Source organism: Bacillus rossius, chromosome 2, assembly GCF_032445375.1.
Source record: "Bacillus rossius redtenbacheri isolate Brsri chromosome 2, Brsri_v3, whole genome shotgun sequence".
Lineage (NCBI taxonomy): Eukaryota > Metazoa > Arthropoda > Insecta > Phasmatodea > Bacillidae > Bacillus > Bacillus rossius.
The window spans coordinates 124778213-124800449 of NC_086331.1; the positions used below are offsets into that span (position 1 = coordinate 124778213).

General features: G+C 33.4%; 1 protein-coding gene across 3 annotated transcripts in view; it reads right to left on the reverse strand.

The window, feature by feature from the left end:
- The window catches only part of LOC134529767 (uncharacterized), a 32093-nt gene that overhangs the window by 5855 nt on the left and 4001 nt on the right, over nucleotides 1–22237 (reverse strand). Inside the window, exons 2-4 of one of the 3 annotated variants that reach the window (XR_010074699.1) lie at nucleotides 14601–14878; nucleotides 8210–8272; nucleotides 3854–4043 (exon numbers count right to left, since the gene is read on the reverse strand). Coding sequence is in view for 1 of the 3 variants with exons in the window: in XM_063364181.1 (XP_063220251.1) it covers nucleotides 3854–4043; nucleotides 14601–14878 (468 nt within the window). In the remaining 2 variants the exon portion in view is untranslated. The remainder of the gene's footprint in view (nucleotides 1–3853; nucleotides 4044–8209; nucleotides 8273–14600; nucleotides 14879–22237) is intronic. The other 2 variants (XR_010074698.1, XM_063364181.1) reach the window with 2 other exon arrangements.

The following is a 22237-nucleotide window of genomic DNA, read 5'->3' on the forward strand; positions in this document are numbered from 1 at the left end:
AAATCTCTATATAGCTCTATACATCAATATATCTCTTTATCTAACCCATTTCATTCTCTATACCTCACTCTATCTCAATTTATCTCTGTCTCGCTCTATCTCAATCTATATATATATCACTCTATCTCTGTCTATCTTTTATATTTAAATAAATTGTGTCATGCGTGCACACTCATACAACAAAAACAGACAAAGTGTTGAACAGGAATTAGCCTGTATATGAAGTGGTGATTAAAAAATTATAAAAAATTCAAAATATTTTCAAGGAAAAATATACGAAATCGCACACAACCGCTGCGTAGGGAGGCGACCGCGCGAGTGAGCCGTGAGAGTGACATTGACTCCCCTCCCTTAGGTGAAATGCTGCTGCCTAGCTAGCCGAGCGGGGTGGGCGGGGCGCGGTAGCAGAGGCAGGCGGTGGTGGGAACGCGAGCGTCAAGAGAGACACCACGACGACGGACAGTTGCTAGTTACTGAATTACAAAGATAGAAAAATTAAAATATGTTGCTTAAATAATGTGGTTAATAAAAAACGCGGTAAAAAGTAGCCTATGTTCATCAGGGATAATGTTGGCTTCTAATGCAAAAAGAATTTTTCAAATCGGTCCAGTAGTTTTGGAGTCTATTCAATACAAACAAACAAACAAATCTTTCCTCTATATAATATCAGTATAGATAAATGGGCCAGCAAAACAATGGATAAGCAAAAATTTTGGAGAATAGGGAGGTATTATGAAAAAGCCTATAAACATCAAACTCTGTTATTAATTACATACACTAGAAATCTAATAATCATGTTCTACAACAAAACAGAAAATTTTAACTGAGAAAATTAACACAGAATCATCAGAAGTTAAATATAGTACATGAAAATTTCAGTCCTGTGATATTTAAATATTTTTTTAATAATTGTCTGCTTTCCTGGTGAGTTCCATTTCTTGCTTCCGAATCCATTCAACTTTCCAACATCATTATGTTTTTAAAATGCTAAAATAACTTCAGAATTTATGTTTATGTTAAGTACTTTACAAAATGTTTACCTTCTTTGATACAGCAAGCATTGCATGTTTGTATTATTAAATCTCCTTCAGCGTAAAATAGTTTTTATAGCACAACCCAAAGTTAAATCGGACCAAGATTATGAAATTTGCAAAAATAGATGCAATTACACTTTAGTTTGATTTTCAATACATTGAACGCAAGCAGACGTTTTTATGTAAAAATTTAAACATAACAATACACCTATCCCTCACTTAACACGTCTTCAGATTGTGCAGATTCATTTAACGCGATGTTAATTTTACTGCCCCAGTCTTGAATATCACATCTGTAAATTTCAATAAGCACAAAACCTCGGCAGGCAAAAAAAAAAAAAAAAGAAGTCAGGCATGACGCCACGAAGTCTGTTTCAACTTCTGTAAACAACAGATGTGCCGTGGCATACAGTTAGCCAAACAAGGGGGGAAGAGATGCGCGCGCAGGTCTGTCTATGCTATTGGCTGTTGTACAAACATCAGCTATGACAAGTTAAATTGCAGCTATGGAGTGTAAAGGACTAAATGTTTTTACGTCCGCGCGTATGTCGCCGTGCCGTACCGTTGTCGCCTGGCCACAGACCGGGCCGTGAACTCAGTCTAGCCAGTGGCAGGGAATTCACTTAAACAAAAGCAACCTCTGCCCATTTAGCTGCCGGTAACTGTACGTGCTTGATCACTCATAATGCATCGTGTTCAAGTATTTGACACCAAAATAGAAGTGTTACGGCGTGCAGATTTTAATGAAGGCCACGCTTATGTTGGTCACACTTTAGTTTTAAGCAAGTCAACTGTGCGCACAATCGTATAAAATAAGGACTCTCACCAAAAGTTTATATAAGTAAGATGCTGTTGGTTGTATTAGCGGGAATATATTTGACATTAGATACCGAAACAGAAATGAACAGATGATTCACGTGGAAAAGGTTGTTAAATTAATGTTGCAATGATAAAAATAATCATTGGCCTGAGTGGATTGGTGTGAACCATGTGGTGATAAGCGAATAAGCACTTTATTTTTGAAAAATTAAAATGTAATTATTCGGACAGTAATATCGGTTTCACTGTCAGTAAAAAAAGGTTTGGAAAGGTACGAGATTGAGTTGAAGGTCACGCCCGGGCGGGCAAGTCAGCCAGCCGACTGACGATAATGTACATAACCACGTATCTCCCATTACGCGGTGTCGTATTCATCATAAAAAGTGTGATGGGAGGCATATAAAGATAAATGGTGTGACATATTTATTGTTGAGTGTTATTCAACGTATTTATATTATGTAAAGTATATTTTCTACACAATTTTGGAAAACATTAAATAAATTAGCCTTGGTATTTATGGAAACTAATGCTTCAGAATACGCGATTTCGAATAACACAAGCATTTTTAGGAACAAATTAGTTGTGCTAAGTGAGGGATAGGGGTCCAAAAATAACCTATACATCTGAAATATCTTTTCAATAAATAATTACTGTATATATAATTACAGAATGAAATTAAATAAATGCCTTGCACAGACAAAACGGCCATATATATATAATTTAATGCACACACACAACACATTGCCGTAGTTCAATGCCTCTGCAGTTATGGCAGTCGTAATTAATAACAAAAAAGGGGTTGTCTGTAAAGTCGGTTTACGGACAATAATTTTAATTGATAACGTCATAAGAAAACATTTATGAAAAATTGGATACTTTTTAATTTACAAATATTATTTACAGTTTTTGCAAATTTAATTCAAATAATTTTTTTAAATATAATCACGAACAATTAGTTATAGAAATAAACTGAAATCAAATCAATGTCAACAAATTGTTTATTTGAAATTACAAAATTAGACAGATAAATCCAAATTTTTAAATTTTAAATTTTAAAAAGCCTGCCTTAACCTGTTTGATATTATAGAAGATTTTCTCGCACGGTGGTTGGCCAGTTCAACTTGTTATTTTATACACATTGTTATGACATGTGTGATGTTAAACATTAATTTTTAATATTACATTAATAGCTACGCACAATCATTTTTTCCATTGAATACTAAATAAAAGCAGTTGACTTTTTATACGATCGTTTGTATGAGATAATAATTTTTAATCAAAGTTGTAGCATAACCTATGCACTGGCCAACCGATGCTACTTTTTTTTTCATAATTAAAGATCAATTATATGAGATGATATCGCTAGATCAAATTCTTAAAATGCAAGAATTAAGTACCTTTTTTGGCACAATTGTTGTAATAAACAATAAAAACCACATTAACTTTCCACTTCACTTTATCAGTCGATGGAGTGGAAGAGAGATAGATGTGTCACAAGCCAAACGCTTAGGCCGATCGTGCCTCTCTATCACTTGTTCCGCGCTCTCGCTTGCATGCTCGGCTCAGGCGGAATGTGACAATGAGTCATGCTTTTTTGTGCGTGCAGTTGGTGTTCATCAATTTATAAGACGTTATTAGGTAAAAAAAATTCAATACTTTTAGATGAAACACCAGCAAACATTGTTTATTTCGGAACTTATTGTGACCATTCCTTTAGTTCCGTTACTCTTTATGACTTTCGTGACATGCAGACACTCTGAAATGTTAAATATTCTCTCTTGATATCCAACAAAAAAAAATTCAACCATGGCTATCTTTGGCAGGAAGCTGGAGTGTTAAATATATCAATGGCATTTGATGCTTAAGACTGCCCAAGCTTAAAATTAAATTTCATGCAAAGCAAGCTCGCTAAAATTCAGAAACTAGTCTAGAAATGTTACCACAGTTGCTATGTTACACACAATACAAAATAAGTCATGATTAACAGATATATATCTCACCTTCTTTCAGGACTTTCCTCAAATCACAATCTCTCATGTTACGTCCACAAGAAAAAGTGTCATTCCTGTGAAACAATGCCGTTTGCAAGACATTTGGCCTTATCATGAGTAAAGCTACACCAAATTCATGGTTAATCAGGAACATGACTCGACCTTCAGCTTTAACATATAAGGCGTTGGCATTGCACAGCTGCAAACAAAAATCACATCATATTGATTACATTTTATTGGCTTTATATGCCTGCTAACAGGATTAGGGCCCTTATCAAATTCATATTAATACAAGACACAAAAATAAAGTCTATACCATAAACAAGCGAACTTAATACTTATGCTCATTTAGAAGTCAAATTTAAAGCTAATTCTTCCACTCTTTGAATAACAAAACACAATGTAAAAAAATAAAATAAAAATTATTTAGCATGAAATATTTATATTTTATTAAAAAACATGCTCTTTCTTTTATAACATTCAAGCTTTTTTACATAATCATCTTGGAATTAGTATATTGTCAAAATATAAAGTGTGTTTTATTACTTCCAGACTAACTTTTTTTTGTACATAAACTGGCCATGTAGCAAATAAATGTATTAGAATAATACTAAAAGTGGTGTTAATGTGTAATAATTTTGATGAAATACCTACTAGCTTTAATGAAAAAACAAAAAAAGCACAGAATTCTGTACCCTAATTTGAGTTCAATAATTATTCAGACAAAATTAATAATAAAAACATCAGAAAAAGTATGCAGTATCATCTTATACCATCACACAATGAAAAAATTACTAATAATAAAAGTCACGGGCAGTATTAGGGTCATGCGTCTTTACAGAAATATAACAATTAAATTCAGGTGTTAAAAATAAGTCAGCAGCACTTCATTGCTGACATTGTCCAGGGGCTGCACCCTCATGGAGCCAGATCCTTCCTTCCCCAACCACCTCCCAGCTTCTCTTTTAGTTAATCATGTGTGAGCAATACCAACTTACCCATGAAGTATAACCTCCCTCTAAAACATTATTAAGTAGCAGTCATGAGTTCCTAGCCGTTGGATGTGTTTCACATGTGTTCCGCAATTCATTTGTTACTCTATTGTAATCCTTTAGTGTAAATCATTAATTCATTGTTATATAATCAGCCTGATTTTCGGGGTTTTTGCCATCCCTGAATGATGCTTTTACTCCTGAGTTTGAGCTAGTGAGGGACATTCACCCAATCATGTTTAGGTCACAGTCGAAAGAAAAGTCTTTAAAAAACCTATGAAACCACGATCACTCCTTACATGAAGTTTCTAAACCTGAATGCTCAAACATGGAAGAATTAATCAGCATTGTGAAATCACTTTGCGAAAAATTTGATGATTTAAAAGATTAATTAAGTTTCAAAAACTTTGCTCATGAACTCTAGAGCAGAAACCTATGACATCAAACAAGAATTATCCCAGATCAAGCAAAACCTAACACCAAGAGTAACTACGAAAAATCTTATAGTCAAGCAGTGAAAAAAATCCCCCAACAGTGAGTTATCAACTCACGCAGAAGCGCCGGTCGCATCCGGCCACAGTAGCATGACTCGTGGCCTACTTCTGACGCAGCACGAATCGTGCCTTGTCATGAACCCCAACAACACCAACTACCAACCTGACGACCAAGAAGGCTTTTCCATTGTGTAATATTGGCAAAAGTCCCACGCCAACTGCAACGCTGATACCAAACATGACCAAGTTCGGCAAAAAAAAAAAAAACCAATGAAAGTTGGTATTCATAACACATCTTATTTTAAAATCAGATCTAAACCTACCTATCAAATGTCAAAAGCTGTTTTTCACATGCTTTGAACCCTCTGTGCTGGAACAGGAAATCATTTATTATCTTTCCAATGAACCAAACATATCACAATTCAAAGTGACAAAAATGAAAAAATAATAATAATAAAAAAATACGTATGCATCCTTCCATGTCTCGGTCCCTGAAGATGACTTCAGCCATATTAACAACATAGTTATCTGGCCTAGTGGCTGTCTTATTAGCCCCTTCTAGGGGAAGCTTCATGCTGAGCAAATCGGCAAATCGCTAACAACGAATCCACCCTTACGGATACAGCAATTGTCAACAACATTATACCTTGTAACTCCACGGCCAGCACGTCTGCATCTTCTTCTAACCATATTCCACTAGGAGTTATGATGTTCGTTGCTATAATCCAGTGCAGTCTAGCGTTAAAGATTTGATAATCTCATATCAAAATGTCAGAGGACTTAGAACTAAATCAAATGAACTTTATAAAAATCTTATTTCCCAATATAATGTCATTTTCTTACTGAAACGTGGTTAAATAAATAGAGTGTAAACTCTCATTATTTCACTGATCAGTATATGATATTTAGAAATAACAGGAATCCACAACTAACAAGAAAAGAGATGGCAGTGCATTAATAAATATTAAGAAAATTAATTCATATCAGCTAAACCTATACATATATATTGGACTCCTCTGAAGTTGAAGCCACGTGGATAAGAATAAAAAAACTCATTTTACAAATTTTTAATTCTTGGAAATATTTACTTGCCGCCTGATACTACTGCCAATGCTTACTGTGAATACTTTTGTGGCCTTACATGATAAATTTTCTACCTGTTCTGATGAATTATTGATAGTTGGAGACTTCATGTTCCTGGTGTTGACTGGGCGGACAACTCAGCTGATAGCATTGTTCGTCCTCACGTTAAAATTAAGGCTCAGCGTCTCTTAATTTTACAACTACCCTAAGGCTAATACAGTGCAATTATAACCAACCATTTAGAATGTATTTTATATCTCTGCTTCTCTAATATTTTTCCATCTTCTGTAACTTTTACAAACTATGTGTTAATCAAAGAAGACCTGTACCATTCTGCTTTAAACATTATTTCAATTGACAGTTTCTCGCACAAGAATAATTCATATAACGACTTTTGTAATTACAAAAAAACTAATTATCTCTGTCTCTACAATTCAATTAAAAACCACTATTGGACTGACTTTTATAACTCTTTTGACGTAAATTATCTTGATGAGCAACTACATAATTATGTAAGTGAAAAATTAACACCTACATACCAACGTCAAGAAAAAAGGCCGCTAAATATACACTATGGTTTAAAATCAGTTCATTTAAGCTCTAAAATTAAAAATATTTAAATTATATACAATTTTTCAAAAATATGCTTTACTACACTCAATTTTCTCCTTATCAAAAACAAGTTAAAGTTTTAATTAAACATGATAAAATTCAATGGACTTGCGCAGTGTCTGGCTGTGGTTACTGAGGCGCACTGGCGTACCTGGGTGGAGGGGGTAGCCTCCTCAGCTGTCCTGGTAAGCTGTTTGTAAATTTGGTTCCAATAACCATGGATTGTTCGGGTAGGGATTTAAGTGGGAGTTTGAGAGAGATCGAAACTCACTCCCTACTTCAAGATGTGACATTTCGGTTACGATTAGGTTAAAAGAAGAGGAGTCATTAATACGTAAGTTTTTAAATTTCACTTAGTCCATCAAGGCACAATGGGCTATTGGAAACAGCTGTTTAAGGTACGATAACGAAGTTCTCCGTATTTATGAACAATAAACCAGATTTATGTGTCATTTAATGATGTTTTAAGTAAATAATTACTGGAACGAGATTTTGTGTGGAGAAAAGTTTAACTTTTACGAGAAATATCTCATATCCTTTTGAGGTCACTCATTGCCTCTTTCCCTCTAAAGGAAAAGCTCGTTTCATGTAATATGAGTAATATTTTTGTGACTAAACAGTTCTAATGCCTTCTTTGATAATGAAAATATTGTAACTTTTGTATTAATAGCTACTGTGATTTTTGTACTTGTGTGTAGCAAGTCCACATATAACACCAGAATTATGTGTATTTGTGTTATGATTATAGTTGTTTATTTTTTCTTAATAATGATATTGAAATCTAATTTGATTATTTGCGAGAATAAAGTGAATGGAATAAACCTAGTTTATTCTTAAGAACACAGTGCCGCTCAACGTACACATACCAAAAAGGGTTCTCTTATATAAGTATTTATTTAATTTTTCATTCTAACTGTAGGTCTCTATCTGCTGATGGATCTACATATAACGTGCACTATAAAACACATTTATGTTCAATTTAATGTGACAGAGGTATTAAATTCACCTAATCAAAATCAGGACCAGAGAAAAAAATTACACCAGACTGCTTTGATCATTTTAAAATATAATTTATTGTTTAATTAGTTTATTGTAGAATCATTTACTTCTCCTTAACCCTACATTAGATTAATTGTTCCTCTTAAAACCAATTTTGACAATTGCTTTATCAGTACCTCACTCACCAGAATATAGGCCAACCTTTTTTTCTTTCCTTTCTTCAGAACCAGTTTTCAGTTTGTCACCTGCTAAAAAAAATATTTTAGTTTTTTGTGATATTGCTCTGCACAAAAGGAAGACCGGAATGAAACGAACTACAGCCAACATTCCCTAATCCCAACACAAGTAATCATCCATAAGACAGTCCAGGAAGAAGATAGCATGCACCCATAATTGCTGTTGAAAGTCATGAAAATCTGCCACACGGATCACGGACTATGTACATTTATTCCAGCAATTTATCTGCACAAAAGGAAGACTGGACTGAAATGAATTACAACCAACATCCCCAAATCCCAAAACCAGTAATCATCCATAAGACAGAGCAGGAAGAAGATAGCATCCACCCATGGGTGGATGCTATATATATGTATACACACACACATATATTAGTACGTTAGGTAGATTTTCATAAATATATAGACACACACATACATTTATTCCCACAAAAGACTCAACTGCTACCAAAGTTTACCAGCAGCATTCATTGAATTCTGAACCATGTATTTTAGAGTTTGCTGAATTTTTATTATTATTAGTAACAATAGTAGTGATAGAGTAGTGATGAAAGTAGAAAAAAATTATAATTGAAGGAGCATGCTAGAAGTGATATTAGTAGTGTTTATGTTATTAGGTGGTTTAATAGCTGATCTGTGCATAATTGAAATATTTTTATGATACCACACAATATCAACAAAAATGTCTCCATTTCTTAAAATTAATTGTGCGGTCAATAAATCTGCAAAAAAAAAAAATTTAAAGCATTACACTCAAGAAAAGAAATTAAGTGCCAATGTATTTAAAAAGGCTAACGTACAAAAGGTAACCAACTCAAAATTAATGTTTAACAGTGTCTCACATATCAGAAAATTCAAAACAGGTGTCTAAGTAGCTGTCTGTAATCCTACAATACTGTCAATAATTGTAAAGTTCGAATTTATTGGCACCCCATGCTAAAATATGTAGCTTAGGATAAGACATGGATGTGAAAGGTATATATATGTAAGCAGTGTTGTTAAAAGTATTCGGAAAAAGTAATTGGGCTCAATTACAATTACTGTGGTGATAATGTAACTAATTACAAGTAAAAATTACTTTATATAGAAGTAATCAGTAAAATTACAATTACAATTACTTTCCACTACCATTTTAAAACTGACCTACGATTCAATTTTTTTTACACTTTGTTACATTAATAAACATACATACATATATGTTTTGTTAAAAAATGATTTCATGTAATGATTAAATTTATTATCTTTAATTAAATGAATAATATTTGATTACAAACTTGCTTGAATAACATCAAAAGACTTCATACATGTAGCTACCTGTAATAAAAGTAACACTCTTTAAATTTTGGAATTGACCTTATGAAACAATTGCATTTTAAAGTTCTCATCAGATAGATTCCCTTTCTTGATGGCAAAAACATCTTTACCAACACTAAAAAGACGCTCAACGGGAGCACTTGACGGTAGCGATGTGTTAAATTTTAAAAATGCAGATTTTAGGATAGGGAAATGTTGGAGACACTACAAGTCACTATGGATCTTCATTTTTGATCATAGATGTTGTGCATACGATCGTAGCACTACAAGCGTAAAATTATAAACTTTACTAATACAAAAGTGTATGATCTTCTTGTTCTTAATTGTATTCATTATACGTTCCGAGAATAAAAGTAACGGCAAGTAAATGTAAAGTATCGATTACCTTAATGTATCGATTACAATTAATGTTATGTATTCCGATTACAAGTACGAATTACATTTTTTAAATGTAATTCGTTACAAGTATAAATTACTTGAAAAGTAATCATTACAAGTAATCCGATTACTTGTAATTCGTTACTTAACAACATTGTATGTAAGTAGGTACTTAATTATGTGATATTAAAGTTCTTAGCAAGCTGTGCCAAAATTTAAAAGGTACATACCAAATGTTGGCATTCCAACTGTAGGTACTCAAAGTTGGGTTATGTGCCACATTTCAATGAACAATAGGTACAGTTGACTTTACAAGACTTATATAACTAAATATTAAACAAATTATAAACTTCATATGCATTAACTGCCAATAATTATACCACCTACCCTACCTTATGCAGACAATTTTTATATTTTTTTTTATGACATCTTTACAATTTATTCAAGTTACAAGGATTGCCAACATGATGTTTTGGAGTTTTAAAGACCACTGATTTCTTGGGTCAATTAAAGAAATGCTCTTGTGTGCTTGCATATCTTACGTAGTGAATAAGCCAAGCCTACCTGGTTCTCAATAACTATACCTATTAGTTCCGATTGAAGTTGTGTTTAAATAATAAGTAATGGCTGTAATAATTTTATTTTTAATAATTTTTAGCTGTAACTAATTATTAATTTGCCAGAATCCAATTGTTATCTTTAAGTTCTGATAACTGGGCTAATTAAAACATTTAAAACAAACATGGTGGCAACTCTTAATAAATTTGAGGTCATGTATCTTTCAAGACCAAAACACTTTGTAACAAAGATAGTGATGGTTTGTATTTGATTTTAGGTTACATTAAATAAATTTAATTTAACTTTCACATTTACCACAGAAAAACTTATCTAAGTAGAAAGAACACTTCATAAACATTCAGTTTTAAAAGAAAGCAATAATTTTAAGGATGAAAACAATTTTTTCACAATGTTTGCACAGAAAAAATTACTTTGTTGTGTTCATATAAAATAGAATAGCCAAAAAAAAAACTCATGAGAAACACATTTAATGATGGTCTTTGTTTAGTGAAATATTAATAGCCCTTTTAGAAGAAAACAAAAAAAAACTTTAAATTATTTTTCATTTATGATATGTGGCTAGTGATATAAAGCAATGGTTTCATTTCGGCAAAATTTAAAACCCATAGCCATTAACTTATACTGCATAAATACAAATGGTCAATGAGTTTTAAAAATTTATTCTATTAACATAATTTGAAGTTAAAATATTTATTAGGTTGCAACCTAATTCCTTTCAAGAGCTGCACCTTTTATTTATTTACATTATTTCACACCTAATGTTTTGTAATTAAGTGTTACATTTATATTACTTTTTCCTAGCAGTTTATAGGCAAACACAATAAAAGAAACACAATTGACAATAAAATGAGTCAGGGGTTCCCAAACTTCTTTATACCTGCAGCTACCTTAATCTACAGATTATTTCCAGCAGTGCCCCTGATAAAAACCAATGCAAAGTCCAGCCCAAAAATTGTTAAAACAATTTTTAAAGCACAAACCTACAAACCATAATGTCTAAATATAATTTTTATTATTTTGTAATACATTAATTTGAAAATATATTTAACTTTAAAAATATATATTAATAAAATTATTTTATAAATTGCAGCAGGTGATACAAAGAAAAAGGTAGAGAAATGAATACATATATAGAAACAGTAGGTGTAACATGAAAGTAGAGAATTTGTTTGTGAATTGTAAAATAAATTCAAATTTTAAAACAGCAAAAAGCAGTGGCGACCTTAAAGGCCACGACCACACACTTTGGGAACCCCTGCCGTAAGCTTTTATGTCATCTCTATAATAAATATTTATAAAAGTGCAGATCACTGGATAAAGTTTTCACTTTTAGGTTTTCACAATACAACTTTCCCTCACTTAGCACGTCTTCAGATTGCACGGATTCATTAGGCGTGATGTGAATTTTACTGCCTCAGTCTTGAATAGCACGTCTGTAAATTTCAGTTAGCACGAAATCTTGGTAGACAAAAAAAAAAGTTCAGTACAACACCATGAAGTCTGTTTCAACTTCTGTAAACAACAGATGTGCCATGGGATACAGTTAGCCAAACAAGGGGGGGAAGAGATGCACGCACAGGTCTGTCTACGCTATTGGCTGTTGTACAAACATCAGCTATGACAAGTTAAATTGCAGCTATGGAGTGTAAAGGACTAAATGTTTTTACGTCCGCGCGTATGTCGCCGTGCCGTACCGTTGTCGCCTGGCCACAGACCGGGCCGTGAACTCAGTCTAGCCAGTGGCAGGGAATTCACTTAAACAAAAGCAACCTCTGCCCATTTAGCTGCCGGTAACTGTACGTGCTTGATCACTCATAATGCATCGTGTTCAAGTATTTGACACCAAAATAGAAGTGTTACGGCGTGCAGATTTTAATGAAGGCCACGCTTATGTTGGTCACACTTTAGTTTTAAGCAAGTCAACTGTGCGCACAATCGTATAAAATAAGGACTCTCACCAAAAGTTTATATAAGTAAGATGCTGTTGGTTGTATTAGCGGGAATATATTTGACATTAGATACCGAAACAGAAATGAACAGATGATTCACGTGGAAAAGGTTGTTAAATTAATGTTGCAATGAAAAAAATAATCATTGGCCTGAGTGGATTGGTGTGAACCATGTGGTGATAAGCGAATAAGCACTTTATTTTTGAAAAATTAAAATGTAATTATTCGGACAGTAATATCGGTTTCACTGTCAGTAAAAAAAGGTTTGGAAAGGTACGAGATTGAGTTGAAGGTCACGCCCGGGCGGGCAAGTCAGCCAGCCGACTGACGATAAAGTACATAACCACATATCTCCCGTTACATGGTGTCGTATTTGTCATACAAAGTGCGATGGGAGGCATATAAAGATTAATGGTGTGACATATTTATATTTGAGTATAATTCAATGCATTTATATTAAGTAAAGTATATTTTCCTTCAAAATTTTGGAAAACATTAAGTAAATTAGCCTTGCTATTTATGGAAACTAATGCTTCAGAATATGTTTCGAATAACACAAGCATTTTTAGGAACTAATTAGTCATGCCAAACTCAACAAAACAATGAAGAAACAAAATTTATACAAACCAATTGCTTATTTCATAAGATTAAATCTGTGTAATATTTGCTGTTAATTCTATTTATAAAAAAAATTCTGGCGGCCAATCACTATGTCAAATATTGTATTCATTCTTTCAATGAAATGGAAGATTGATTTAATATGTTCTTTTTTATTGACATAAGCCATGGCTGGTTGCACAGCATCTGTTTAGAAACCTCAATGAGGATAAAAAAAAAGATTAATATGCTAAGCCCAAATCACCAAATGTCAAAAGTTAAACACACAGAGAGCACAGAAAATTCAGAAAAAGGATTTAGTCAGACAAATGTCACAGAACAGATGGAAACAGTGGGCTGAAGAGACAGTTACAACCAGAACAGTAAATAAAGACAAACAAAATGACCTTGGGCAACACAGTGACAGACATATCCAGCTATGAGATAAAACAGATATTCTAGACAAAACAATGATGACAGCACAGACAACACAGTAGGCTTCTTAAAACAAAACGGGAACTGTTTATGTATGCCCAATATTGCATTGTTGCCACATTTATATTAAACAATGGTTATCTAAACAATGATTTCTATATCAGTAAAGTAAGTTTAAAAGAAGTTCAGTACCTACTAATTACTTGTTAAGAGGTTCTGCATTTACAAGGCAAGAAATCACAGAATTTTAAATCTTAATTTTAAACCTTGCCTTTAAAGTAGCTTGCCTTTTCCTGCATTTATTAGTAAATGCAAAAAATACACTGTACCAAATATCATTCCAGGAGTTTTCTCTTTAACACAAAAATAATATTTAGCCTATAATGGTGTTTTTAATAGGTTCATAGCTTTCTAAATTTATTTATTTAAATATAAGTCTACATATAAAAAATTTTTCTTTAAAATAACTCTTTCTACACTGACAATTATTATGAAACATTACAACATTAACATCAAAAACAATATGAGGAAGGACAAGAAAACTATGCTGTTTTTGGTAATGGTGCTTATATTTTGTCACAATCCTTACTTCTCATTGAGTGTACCACCCTTACAGGAGTGCACTGCTATAGTAAGAGGAGTGAAAGGAAGGATAAATTCGCGGGTGCGCGGCAAAAAGGGGATGTGTCAAAATTACTGAAATTAAGATATTAAACATTTAAAGTTCTTTCAAGTATGCAAGATCAGTAATTAATCATTCCAAAAGTTCAGTGCCATAGAATAACACGCAAGGGTGCTAGACTTAACCCATTTGGACCAATTTGTAGAGCTTTTTCTCCTTTATTTCATACCATAAAAAAAGAAACATTTTTGCCAATATTTGACTTATCCCCTTATTCCAGCACACCCGCGAATTAAATCTTTAATAGATTTTGCTTAACTGGCTAGTAAAATATTTTTCAAATATCTTATAGTCTAGCAACTGTTATTATGACAAAAAAAAGTTCCAAGGAGAAAAATTTTATATATTTAATTAAATACATCTTATAAAAACCATTAAGAAAATAAAGAACAAAATTAACACTAACCTGACGGATAAACCATCTGAATTTATATCCCTGGATGAACTCTCTAAAATTAACTTCAGTGGGACAGTTTATTTCTTTCACTCTTGGCCGTCTGCCAATCCACACAAGAGTAGCATTCCACTCTGAACATGTGATGTTGTTGAGCGGTATGCATGGAATTGCATCAAAATGCAGTAGATCATTACCATCCAGAACTTGGTTAAGTTTCCCATTTGCATCGAAATTACTTCCATGAATATAAAACTTTGATGCACAAAAGAACACCAATGAAGTGGCACCTGAAAAAAATAAAAACAAAGAATTTTTATGTGAAAAATTAACTAGCATAACACCTAATTACAGATCAAAAAGTGTTATCAGGTTAAGAGTAATAAATTCAGTTCATTAATATGTATTATCCACAAGTAAAGCTAAACTTAGATAGCCTTCAGTAACATATTTATATCATTCACAACTTGAGATATTCAGGTCAAAATTGTCTATTGTATATTTTTTAGTGTCATTACACCTCTTGAAACCCCTCACACAACAAATATAATGTTCACACATTTAATTATTCCTTTCAAGTAGCTTGTACAATACCTACTAAGTGCCCATAGACACTTGGACTATAGAGATATGCTGGGAAGATCAGAGCAATAGAAATGAAGTTTATGAGGAATGTGTTGGCAGTTAGGAGGCGAGACAGGATTAGGAATGAGATGGTGCAAGCAAGAGCAAGAGTACAAGACTTTAATGAGATCACTGAAAAAGCAAGAATGAGATGATATGGCCCTGTCCAGAGAATGGGTAAAGAGAGGCTGCCTGGGGAAAAAAACCCAAGGAAGACCAAGGAAAAGGTAGGAAGAGCAGACAGTTAAGGCTTAGATCTATAGTTTTGCAGCCACCGGGGAAATTTTTTCCTTCCGTGAATAGCATTGCAGGTCAAAAAATGTTAACTGACAGTATTATAAATAAAGCTTTCAACTTTGTAAATGTGATAAAATTTTTCTCAAAAAAATTCTTTTTTTAATAAATTCTAATTAATAAATTTTCAAAACTATATATTAGGTATTTAGAAGAACTGTACACTGATTTCACTTTGTACATAACTTAAATTAAGTACCTATCCTTAATAATTCTACCAGTCTTAAATGTTTAGATAATGTACTGAATATAAATATATAATATATAAAAATATAATAACAAAAATAGAGGGAAATAATAGAATCTTAATTAGTAGCATAAAAGAAAAGTGATGAATTTTATAAGGGCCAAAGTAGAATATAGATAGTTAAATTGCTTATGAAAAAATAACTTTTGAGTCTAGGAAGATTCCAATATATTTTATTCAATGTAGTTCTGATGATTTGAGAGTTCAACAAGTTATAGTCGTACTTATCTGGGTAATATTTCCTCGTAAAGGATATTATCTTAGTTTTATCCTTGTTAAGTGTAACTAAATTGTATATTCACAATTATTGATTTTATTAATATTATGTTGCCATAATAAGCAGTCGTTAGGAGTACTAATTTTCCTGTAAATTTTCAAATCTTCTGCAAAACGGAGTAGTTTAAAACACTTTTGATATTATTAATAAAGATATTAAAAATAAGAGGGGATAAAGTGCCACCCTCCGAAACACTAGAATTAGCATTGAAGAGAGAGGAATTATTATTTTTTATAGATACCAAAAAACTTATATTCATCAAATAACTGGAATAACAATTTACTTATATAGTTATCACATAAACCAAACTGAGATAACATTTTAACTGTTGATACTGTTAATGTGGTTAACAGTGTCAAAGGCTTTGGCCAAATCAAAATAACTGTCTTCTATTTACTACTTTGTTATATATAGGATAGAGAAATATAATTAAGTTATTAGCTGTAAACATTCATCTGCTGAAACTATGTTGACTATTAGATAATCTATTACTGAAATGAAAATGTAGATATTTTGACTTTTTTTTTAATTTTGGAAAAACCATTAAGTAGGATATTGGAAGAAAATTGGAAAAAATTTTTTTATCCATTTCTATGAATAGGTGTCAACTTGGCTATTTTCCATTTATTGGGAAATACTTGTGATTTCAATCATGTATTAAAAATATGTTGTAGTAATGGTGCTAACAAATGGGAGCAACCTTTCAAAATGAAGTTCAGAATGCTATCAGGTTCTATTTATCTTGATGTTTTTAGGACCTTAATTCTCCAAATGACATGACTTTCAGAAATGGTTGGTACAGGTATAGTTTCGAGGCCCATATCAGTAAGGTAAACACACCGGTGATGGACACCCCACCCAGTAATGGACACTTTTGACTTTGAACAAAAAAAATAAGAGGTTGGGTCAATATATCGCGTACCTAAAAAATTGATACTTACAAGTCGACTTTTGTGACACAACCGATAGGATTGTTTTTGGAAAGCACCCCATGTTTGCATTTTAATCGCGCCAAATCTGAGTGGCGGTAGAGGAAGTCCAGAAATCTCGCCATTTGTTGTCAAAAGTGATGAGGTAAGTGCTGTTAGACACGTTTTACTAAGTATTAGATTATGTAAGTAAGATGTCTTGTGTTTATAGTAATGCAGATATTTTGTGGCACGTAATATATGTTCGTATGATAAAAATTTTTAAAAAATGGCCCTGTTATGAGGGGTGTCAACTACTGGCATGCATAACCTCTCATTTCCATATAGTGGACACACATGTCCACTACTGGTGAATTTAATTTTAAATTTAAAACATGTGCAACTTCACTTGAAAGTTATGTTTATGTAACATTGACAAATTGCTATGACTTCCAGTTTAAAATTCGTAACATTATCAATAGATGACACAGATGTCCACCACTGGTTTTTTTGTGTTTCCACCTTTGGTAAATATTTATATAATTGTATTTTGACATTATAAAAATTTATGTATCTATTTTTCTAAAGGTCTCCCATAATTAGGACAAAGTATACATACATCTAACACATACTGCTTGGTGTGTAGATCTATTATATAAAACAATGTCAAATTTTTATTGAATAATAAAATGCAGATATTAAAAATTCTACTTGTTTCTTTGCTTTAGGCCACAATGACAAAATGGTCCATCCTGCGATATGAACATGCAGCAATGGAAGCTGCTATAAAAGATGTGCAGAATGGTCTGAGCATCAAGAGAGCAGCTACGAACCATGGAGTACCACGAATTACTCTACATAACAAAATCTCGGGGAAAAGCCCAGTTGCAAGGAGAATGGGTCCAGATTCCTGGCTTACACCAGAGGAAGAGGACATTCTTGTTGAGTGGATTGTTTCTGCTGCTAAAGCAGGCTTTCCTGTAACGAAGGATGATCTGCTAAACAGTGTTCAGCTAATTGTGAAAGAACTGAAACGAGAAGTTCCTTTCAAAGATGGTCGCCCTGGAGTTAAATGGTACCTATCTTTTTTGAAGAGGCACACAACTCTGTCTTTGCGAATCCCACAGAATTTGACTGCTAGTTGAGCTAGTATTACTGCTTATCACATCAAGTCTTGGTTCAAAGAGGTTGGAGATTACATCACAGAGCATGATTTACAGGCAGTGATGTTGGACCCCAGCAGAATATTCAATTCTGATGAAACAGCATTCTTTTTGAACCCTAAAGGAAACAAAGTTTTGGCACAAAAGGGTGACAAGAGTATCTATCAGCAGGTGAACACAGATGAAAAAGAATGCCTGACTGATAACAGGAAATGCTGCAGGAGCTTTATGTCCTCCCTTGTTGGTTTTTAAATATGAAAGACTTCCTCCAGACCTTGACATCGCAAAACCTGACGATTGGATCGTTGGAAAATCTCCCAATGGTTGGATGACTGGGGAGATTTTCTACGAGTTAATCTCCAACATATTCCACCCGTGGCTAATAGAGCACAAAATTCCATTGCTAGTTGTTCTGTTCATCGATGGCCACTGTTCCCATCTGACACTTCATACAAGTAAATTCTGTGCAGCTAATGGAATTGTGTGCGTTGCACTACTGCCCAACTCCACCCACGTTCTCCAACCAATGGACATTGGTGTCTTCAAGCAACTGAAAGGTGGCTGGAAGAAGACTCAACACAAGTGGAGGCTGGAAAGAGTGGCTAACAATGAAGATCCAACACTAAGAAGGAAAGATTTTCCTAAGTTGCTGGAAAAAAGTATCCACGATTGCATCAAGCCTGAAGATCTCACCCACGCTTTCCGCAAAAGTGGCCTACATCCATGGAATCCTTCTGCAATCGACACCACCAAGCTGATGGAAATATCTGCTAGTAAGTCTAAACCAGCAGCAAACTCGGCAAGTTCTGAGAGGGCTACACATGGCTGTCCGACAAAATGCACATCCCAGCTATTGTAAAATTTCTTAGGGGCTGAGAAGGTACACAAGTTTCAGGAATCTTGCAATGTTTGGCTGGAGGACACACAACAGGCTGACCTGTTCAAGTTTTGGAAGTATGTGAACGACCTCAAGGCGAAAGAAACTGAGCATCACACAACTTTAGATACTCCACCCCTTGATTATCATGTTGCAGAAGGCATTCATGCACTGCCATCATCTTCAGCTCCACCTGAAGAAAACCTTTTAGAAAGTGTATAGACTCTAGTGTTGTCACCTGAAGCACAACCACAAGTAGACAATGTAGTAGAAGACACTCAGACTATTTCATTGTCACCTGCAGTGCAACTCCAAGTAGACAATGTCTTAGAAGATTCCCAGACTACTTCATCATCACCTGCAGCTGAAAATGTTGCAACACTCGTCGTCGAAGCTGATTTAGCACTTTCGCAATCACTATCTTCTTCAACAACTGTGACATGTGATGCAACAAATGAAAGGGTTTCTGAGGCAGCACTAACACCTGCGATACAGATACCAGGTACTTCATCTTCCCTTGAACCTTCTACTTCAGGAACATGCAACATAACTGGAACTTCACGTGCTGTGACTCCAAGTGGAAAAGTAATTCCATCTCCATTTAAACGTGCATTATTCTGGCCATCTGACAACATGCCGAAAACCAAGAAAAGAGCTACAAGGGAAAAGATTCCATCAGTGATAACGTCTCGCAATTGGCAGGTATATTACGAAAACAAGGAAAATTTGAAGAGGGAACTTCAGCAGAAATGAAGAGAGAATTGCAGAAAGGAATAGGAAGAAATTGGAAAAGAAGCCACTAATGCCTACTGGCAAAACTATCAGCAATGAAGACGATACATCATTTTCCGAAGATGATCGGGATCTCATTCTGCTAGATTCACTGGACGCTATGAGTGAAGTGTCTGAAGAACTCATAATGCAAGAGCCAAATGAGAGAAATGTACAACCAGGAGCCTTTGTGCTTGTAACTTTCATGGGAGGAAAACGGTTGGCTACAAAGTACAGATATGTATGCATAATACAAACATTAGAAGGTGATGATATCCAAGTAATGGGGATGAGAACAGTTGGTCCATCCAAGAAAATTTTTGCACCTAAAAACAATGACATTTCGTATGTTCACGTTACTCAAATTGTGGGCATTTTGCCAAACCCAAACTTTGAACTTCATGGAGGCAGGATGAAATACACCTTCAGTGGACCTGTAGATGTGTTTGAAATATAATTTAAAAGCTGCAGTGTTTGTGTTAATTTTTATTGTCTTGCTGTTGGTCTTGTAAATCTCATACCCCAGGTAACGTTACCTAAACTTAGAAGACAGTTTTCATTTTTCTTTTTTGATTTTTGTGTAGAATGTTGCTAAAGTTCAAGTTTTGTCTTATACAATTAAGTTAAGTTCATTTTATGCTCAAAAATTTAATAATTAAATTTAATCCCAATAAGTTAAATGACTATTAGTCTCTATTTCTTTATTTATGCAAATGTAAAATTAGTTTTGCAAATGTTTCTGCACATTTCAATGTGTGTCCACCACTGGTTAAATATTGTGTCCACTACTAGGAAAATGTATAATTTTGCATGTCCACTACTGGTATGAGAACACTTTTTTTTTAATTATTATATTAATAACTATGCTATGTTCATTGTTAATCCACTTTTCTAGATGACTAGGAAGGATTGGAGAATTGGCCAATGCATACATTAATATCATTTAACCACTTTTGTGCTTTCAGGAATTTTTTTAGCAGATTTTTTAAAAAATAATTTCTTAAGGGTGTCCACTACCGGTGCTTTTGCCTTATAAGGAATTGGAGAGTTACAAGTGGAGGACACATAGACACTAGAAAAATATTTAGCAAAAACATTAGACAACACGGAAGGATCACTACATATAACATCATTGATTTTTAAAGAGTATAGATCATAATAACCATCCTTCATTAAATTTATCAAGTACCAAAACTTTATGGAATTACTCTTCATGTTGTTATTAGTTAATCTTGACCATTTTATCCCATTTTATAAAGATATTCACTTGTTTCCGGCAATAAGAAAATAATTATATTAAAAAGGTTTCTACTTCTCTTGCACAGTTTGTGAAAGTGTTTCTTGGATTTTAAAGTATTGATTAATTCTTTGGACAACCACACAGGATATTTAGATACTTTTTTGTAGATAGTGGAATGAAAGTATTAATTTTATCAGTTATACAATTAGATAGTTGGTCAACAAGTTCATTCACATCAGAAGATTTATAGAAATTTGTCCAATCAATATTTTGAATAGAATTATAAAGACCAAGATGATAGCCATATTTCTAATTCCTAAAGAACAGAGAATAAGTTAATAAATATTACGTGTGTAGAGTTAATTGGTAAGACAAATTTTAACGGTGGATGATATACATCTTCTTTGATAATTGGTGTGTTTTAGTTAGACCAAGATCTAATAGATTTTTTGAAGGATGGGTTTTGTTACATTGATAAATGTCTAGGCTCGAAACAAAATTAAGTAAATGATTAAACCTTGGATTTAGAGTGACAGTTCAGGATACTAGTAGTGAATTTGTTTAGCCAATCAATATCAGGAACATTAAAGACACTGAGAATTAATAAATTATCTTGAATGGATACTAGTTTTTGTTCAAATGACTCAAAATAAGCTTGTAATGTGTTTAGAGCATATCAAGGGGTAGACAGATGTTAGCCTACTTAGCATTTGATTACTGTTTTCCAAAATTTTAATTTTGAACCAAACACTTTCAATTTCATGGAAATCATGATTTTCAATGGAATGAACAGTAATTAACTTATGTTTTTTAACTGCACTTAACACACCACCACCTCTTTACTTTTTAGTGAGTTGCTGATTTCTGTCATTTCTAAAGATCAAATATTGTTCTGTAAAGTAATGGGAATTTATACGTACTATATTCATTGAAACAGGTTTCCGTGATGCATATAATGTCATAATTTGAGTTAACCAGATTACAAAACAATTCATTAGATCTTGTTCCTAGTCCCCTGACATTTGATAGCCAATTAACTGCCCACTCCTTAGATATTGCCTGCACTGAAGGTATATTGCAATGCTCCTCCAAGCACCTGAGACAAACTAGAAGCTACCGAGTTGTTAGTTAAAGAACTGGAGGTAGAACTATTGAGTTTTGATGGATCATCTGAAGTAGAGCTTCATAACAAGTAAAATTTTTCAACCAGCATTTATGATGAATTTTTTTAAATTATCAAAATGTGAT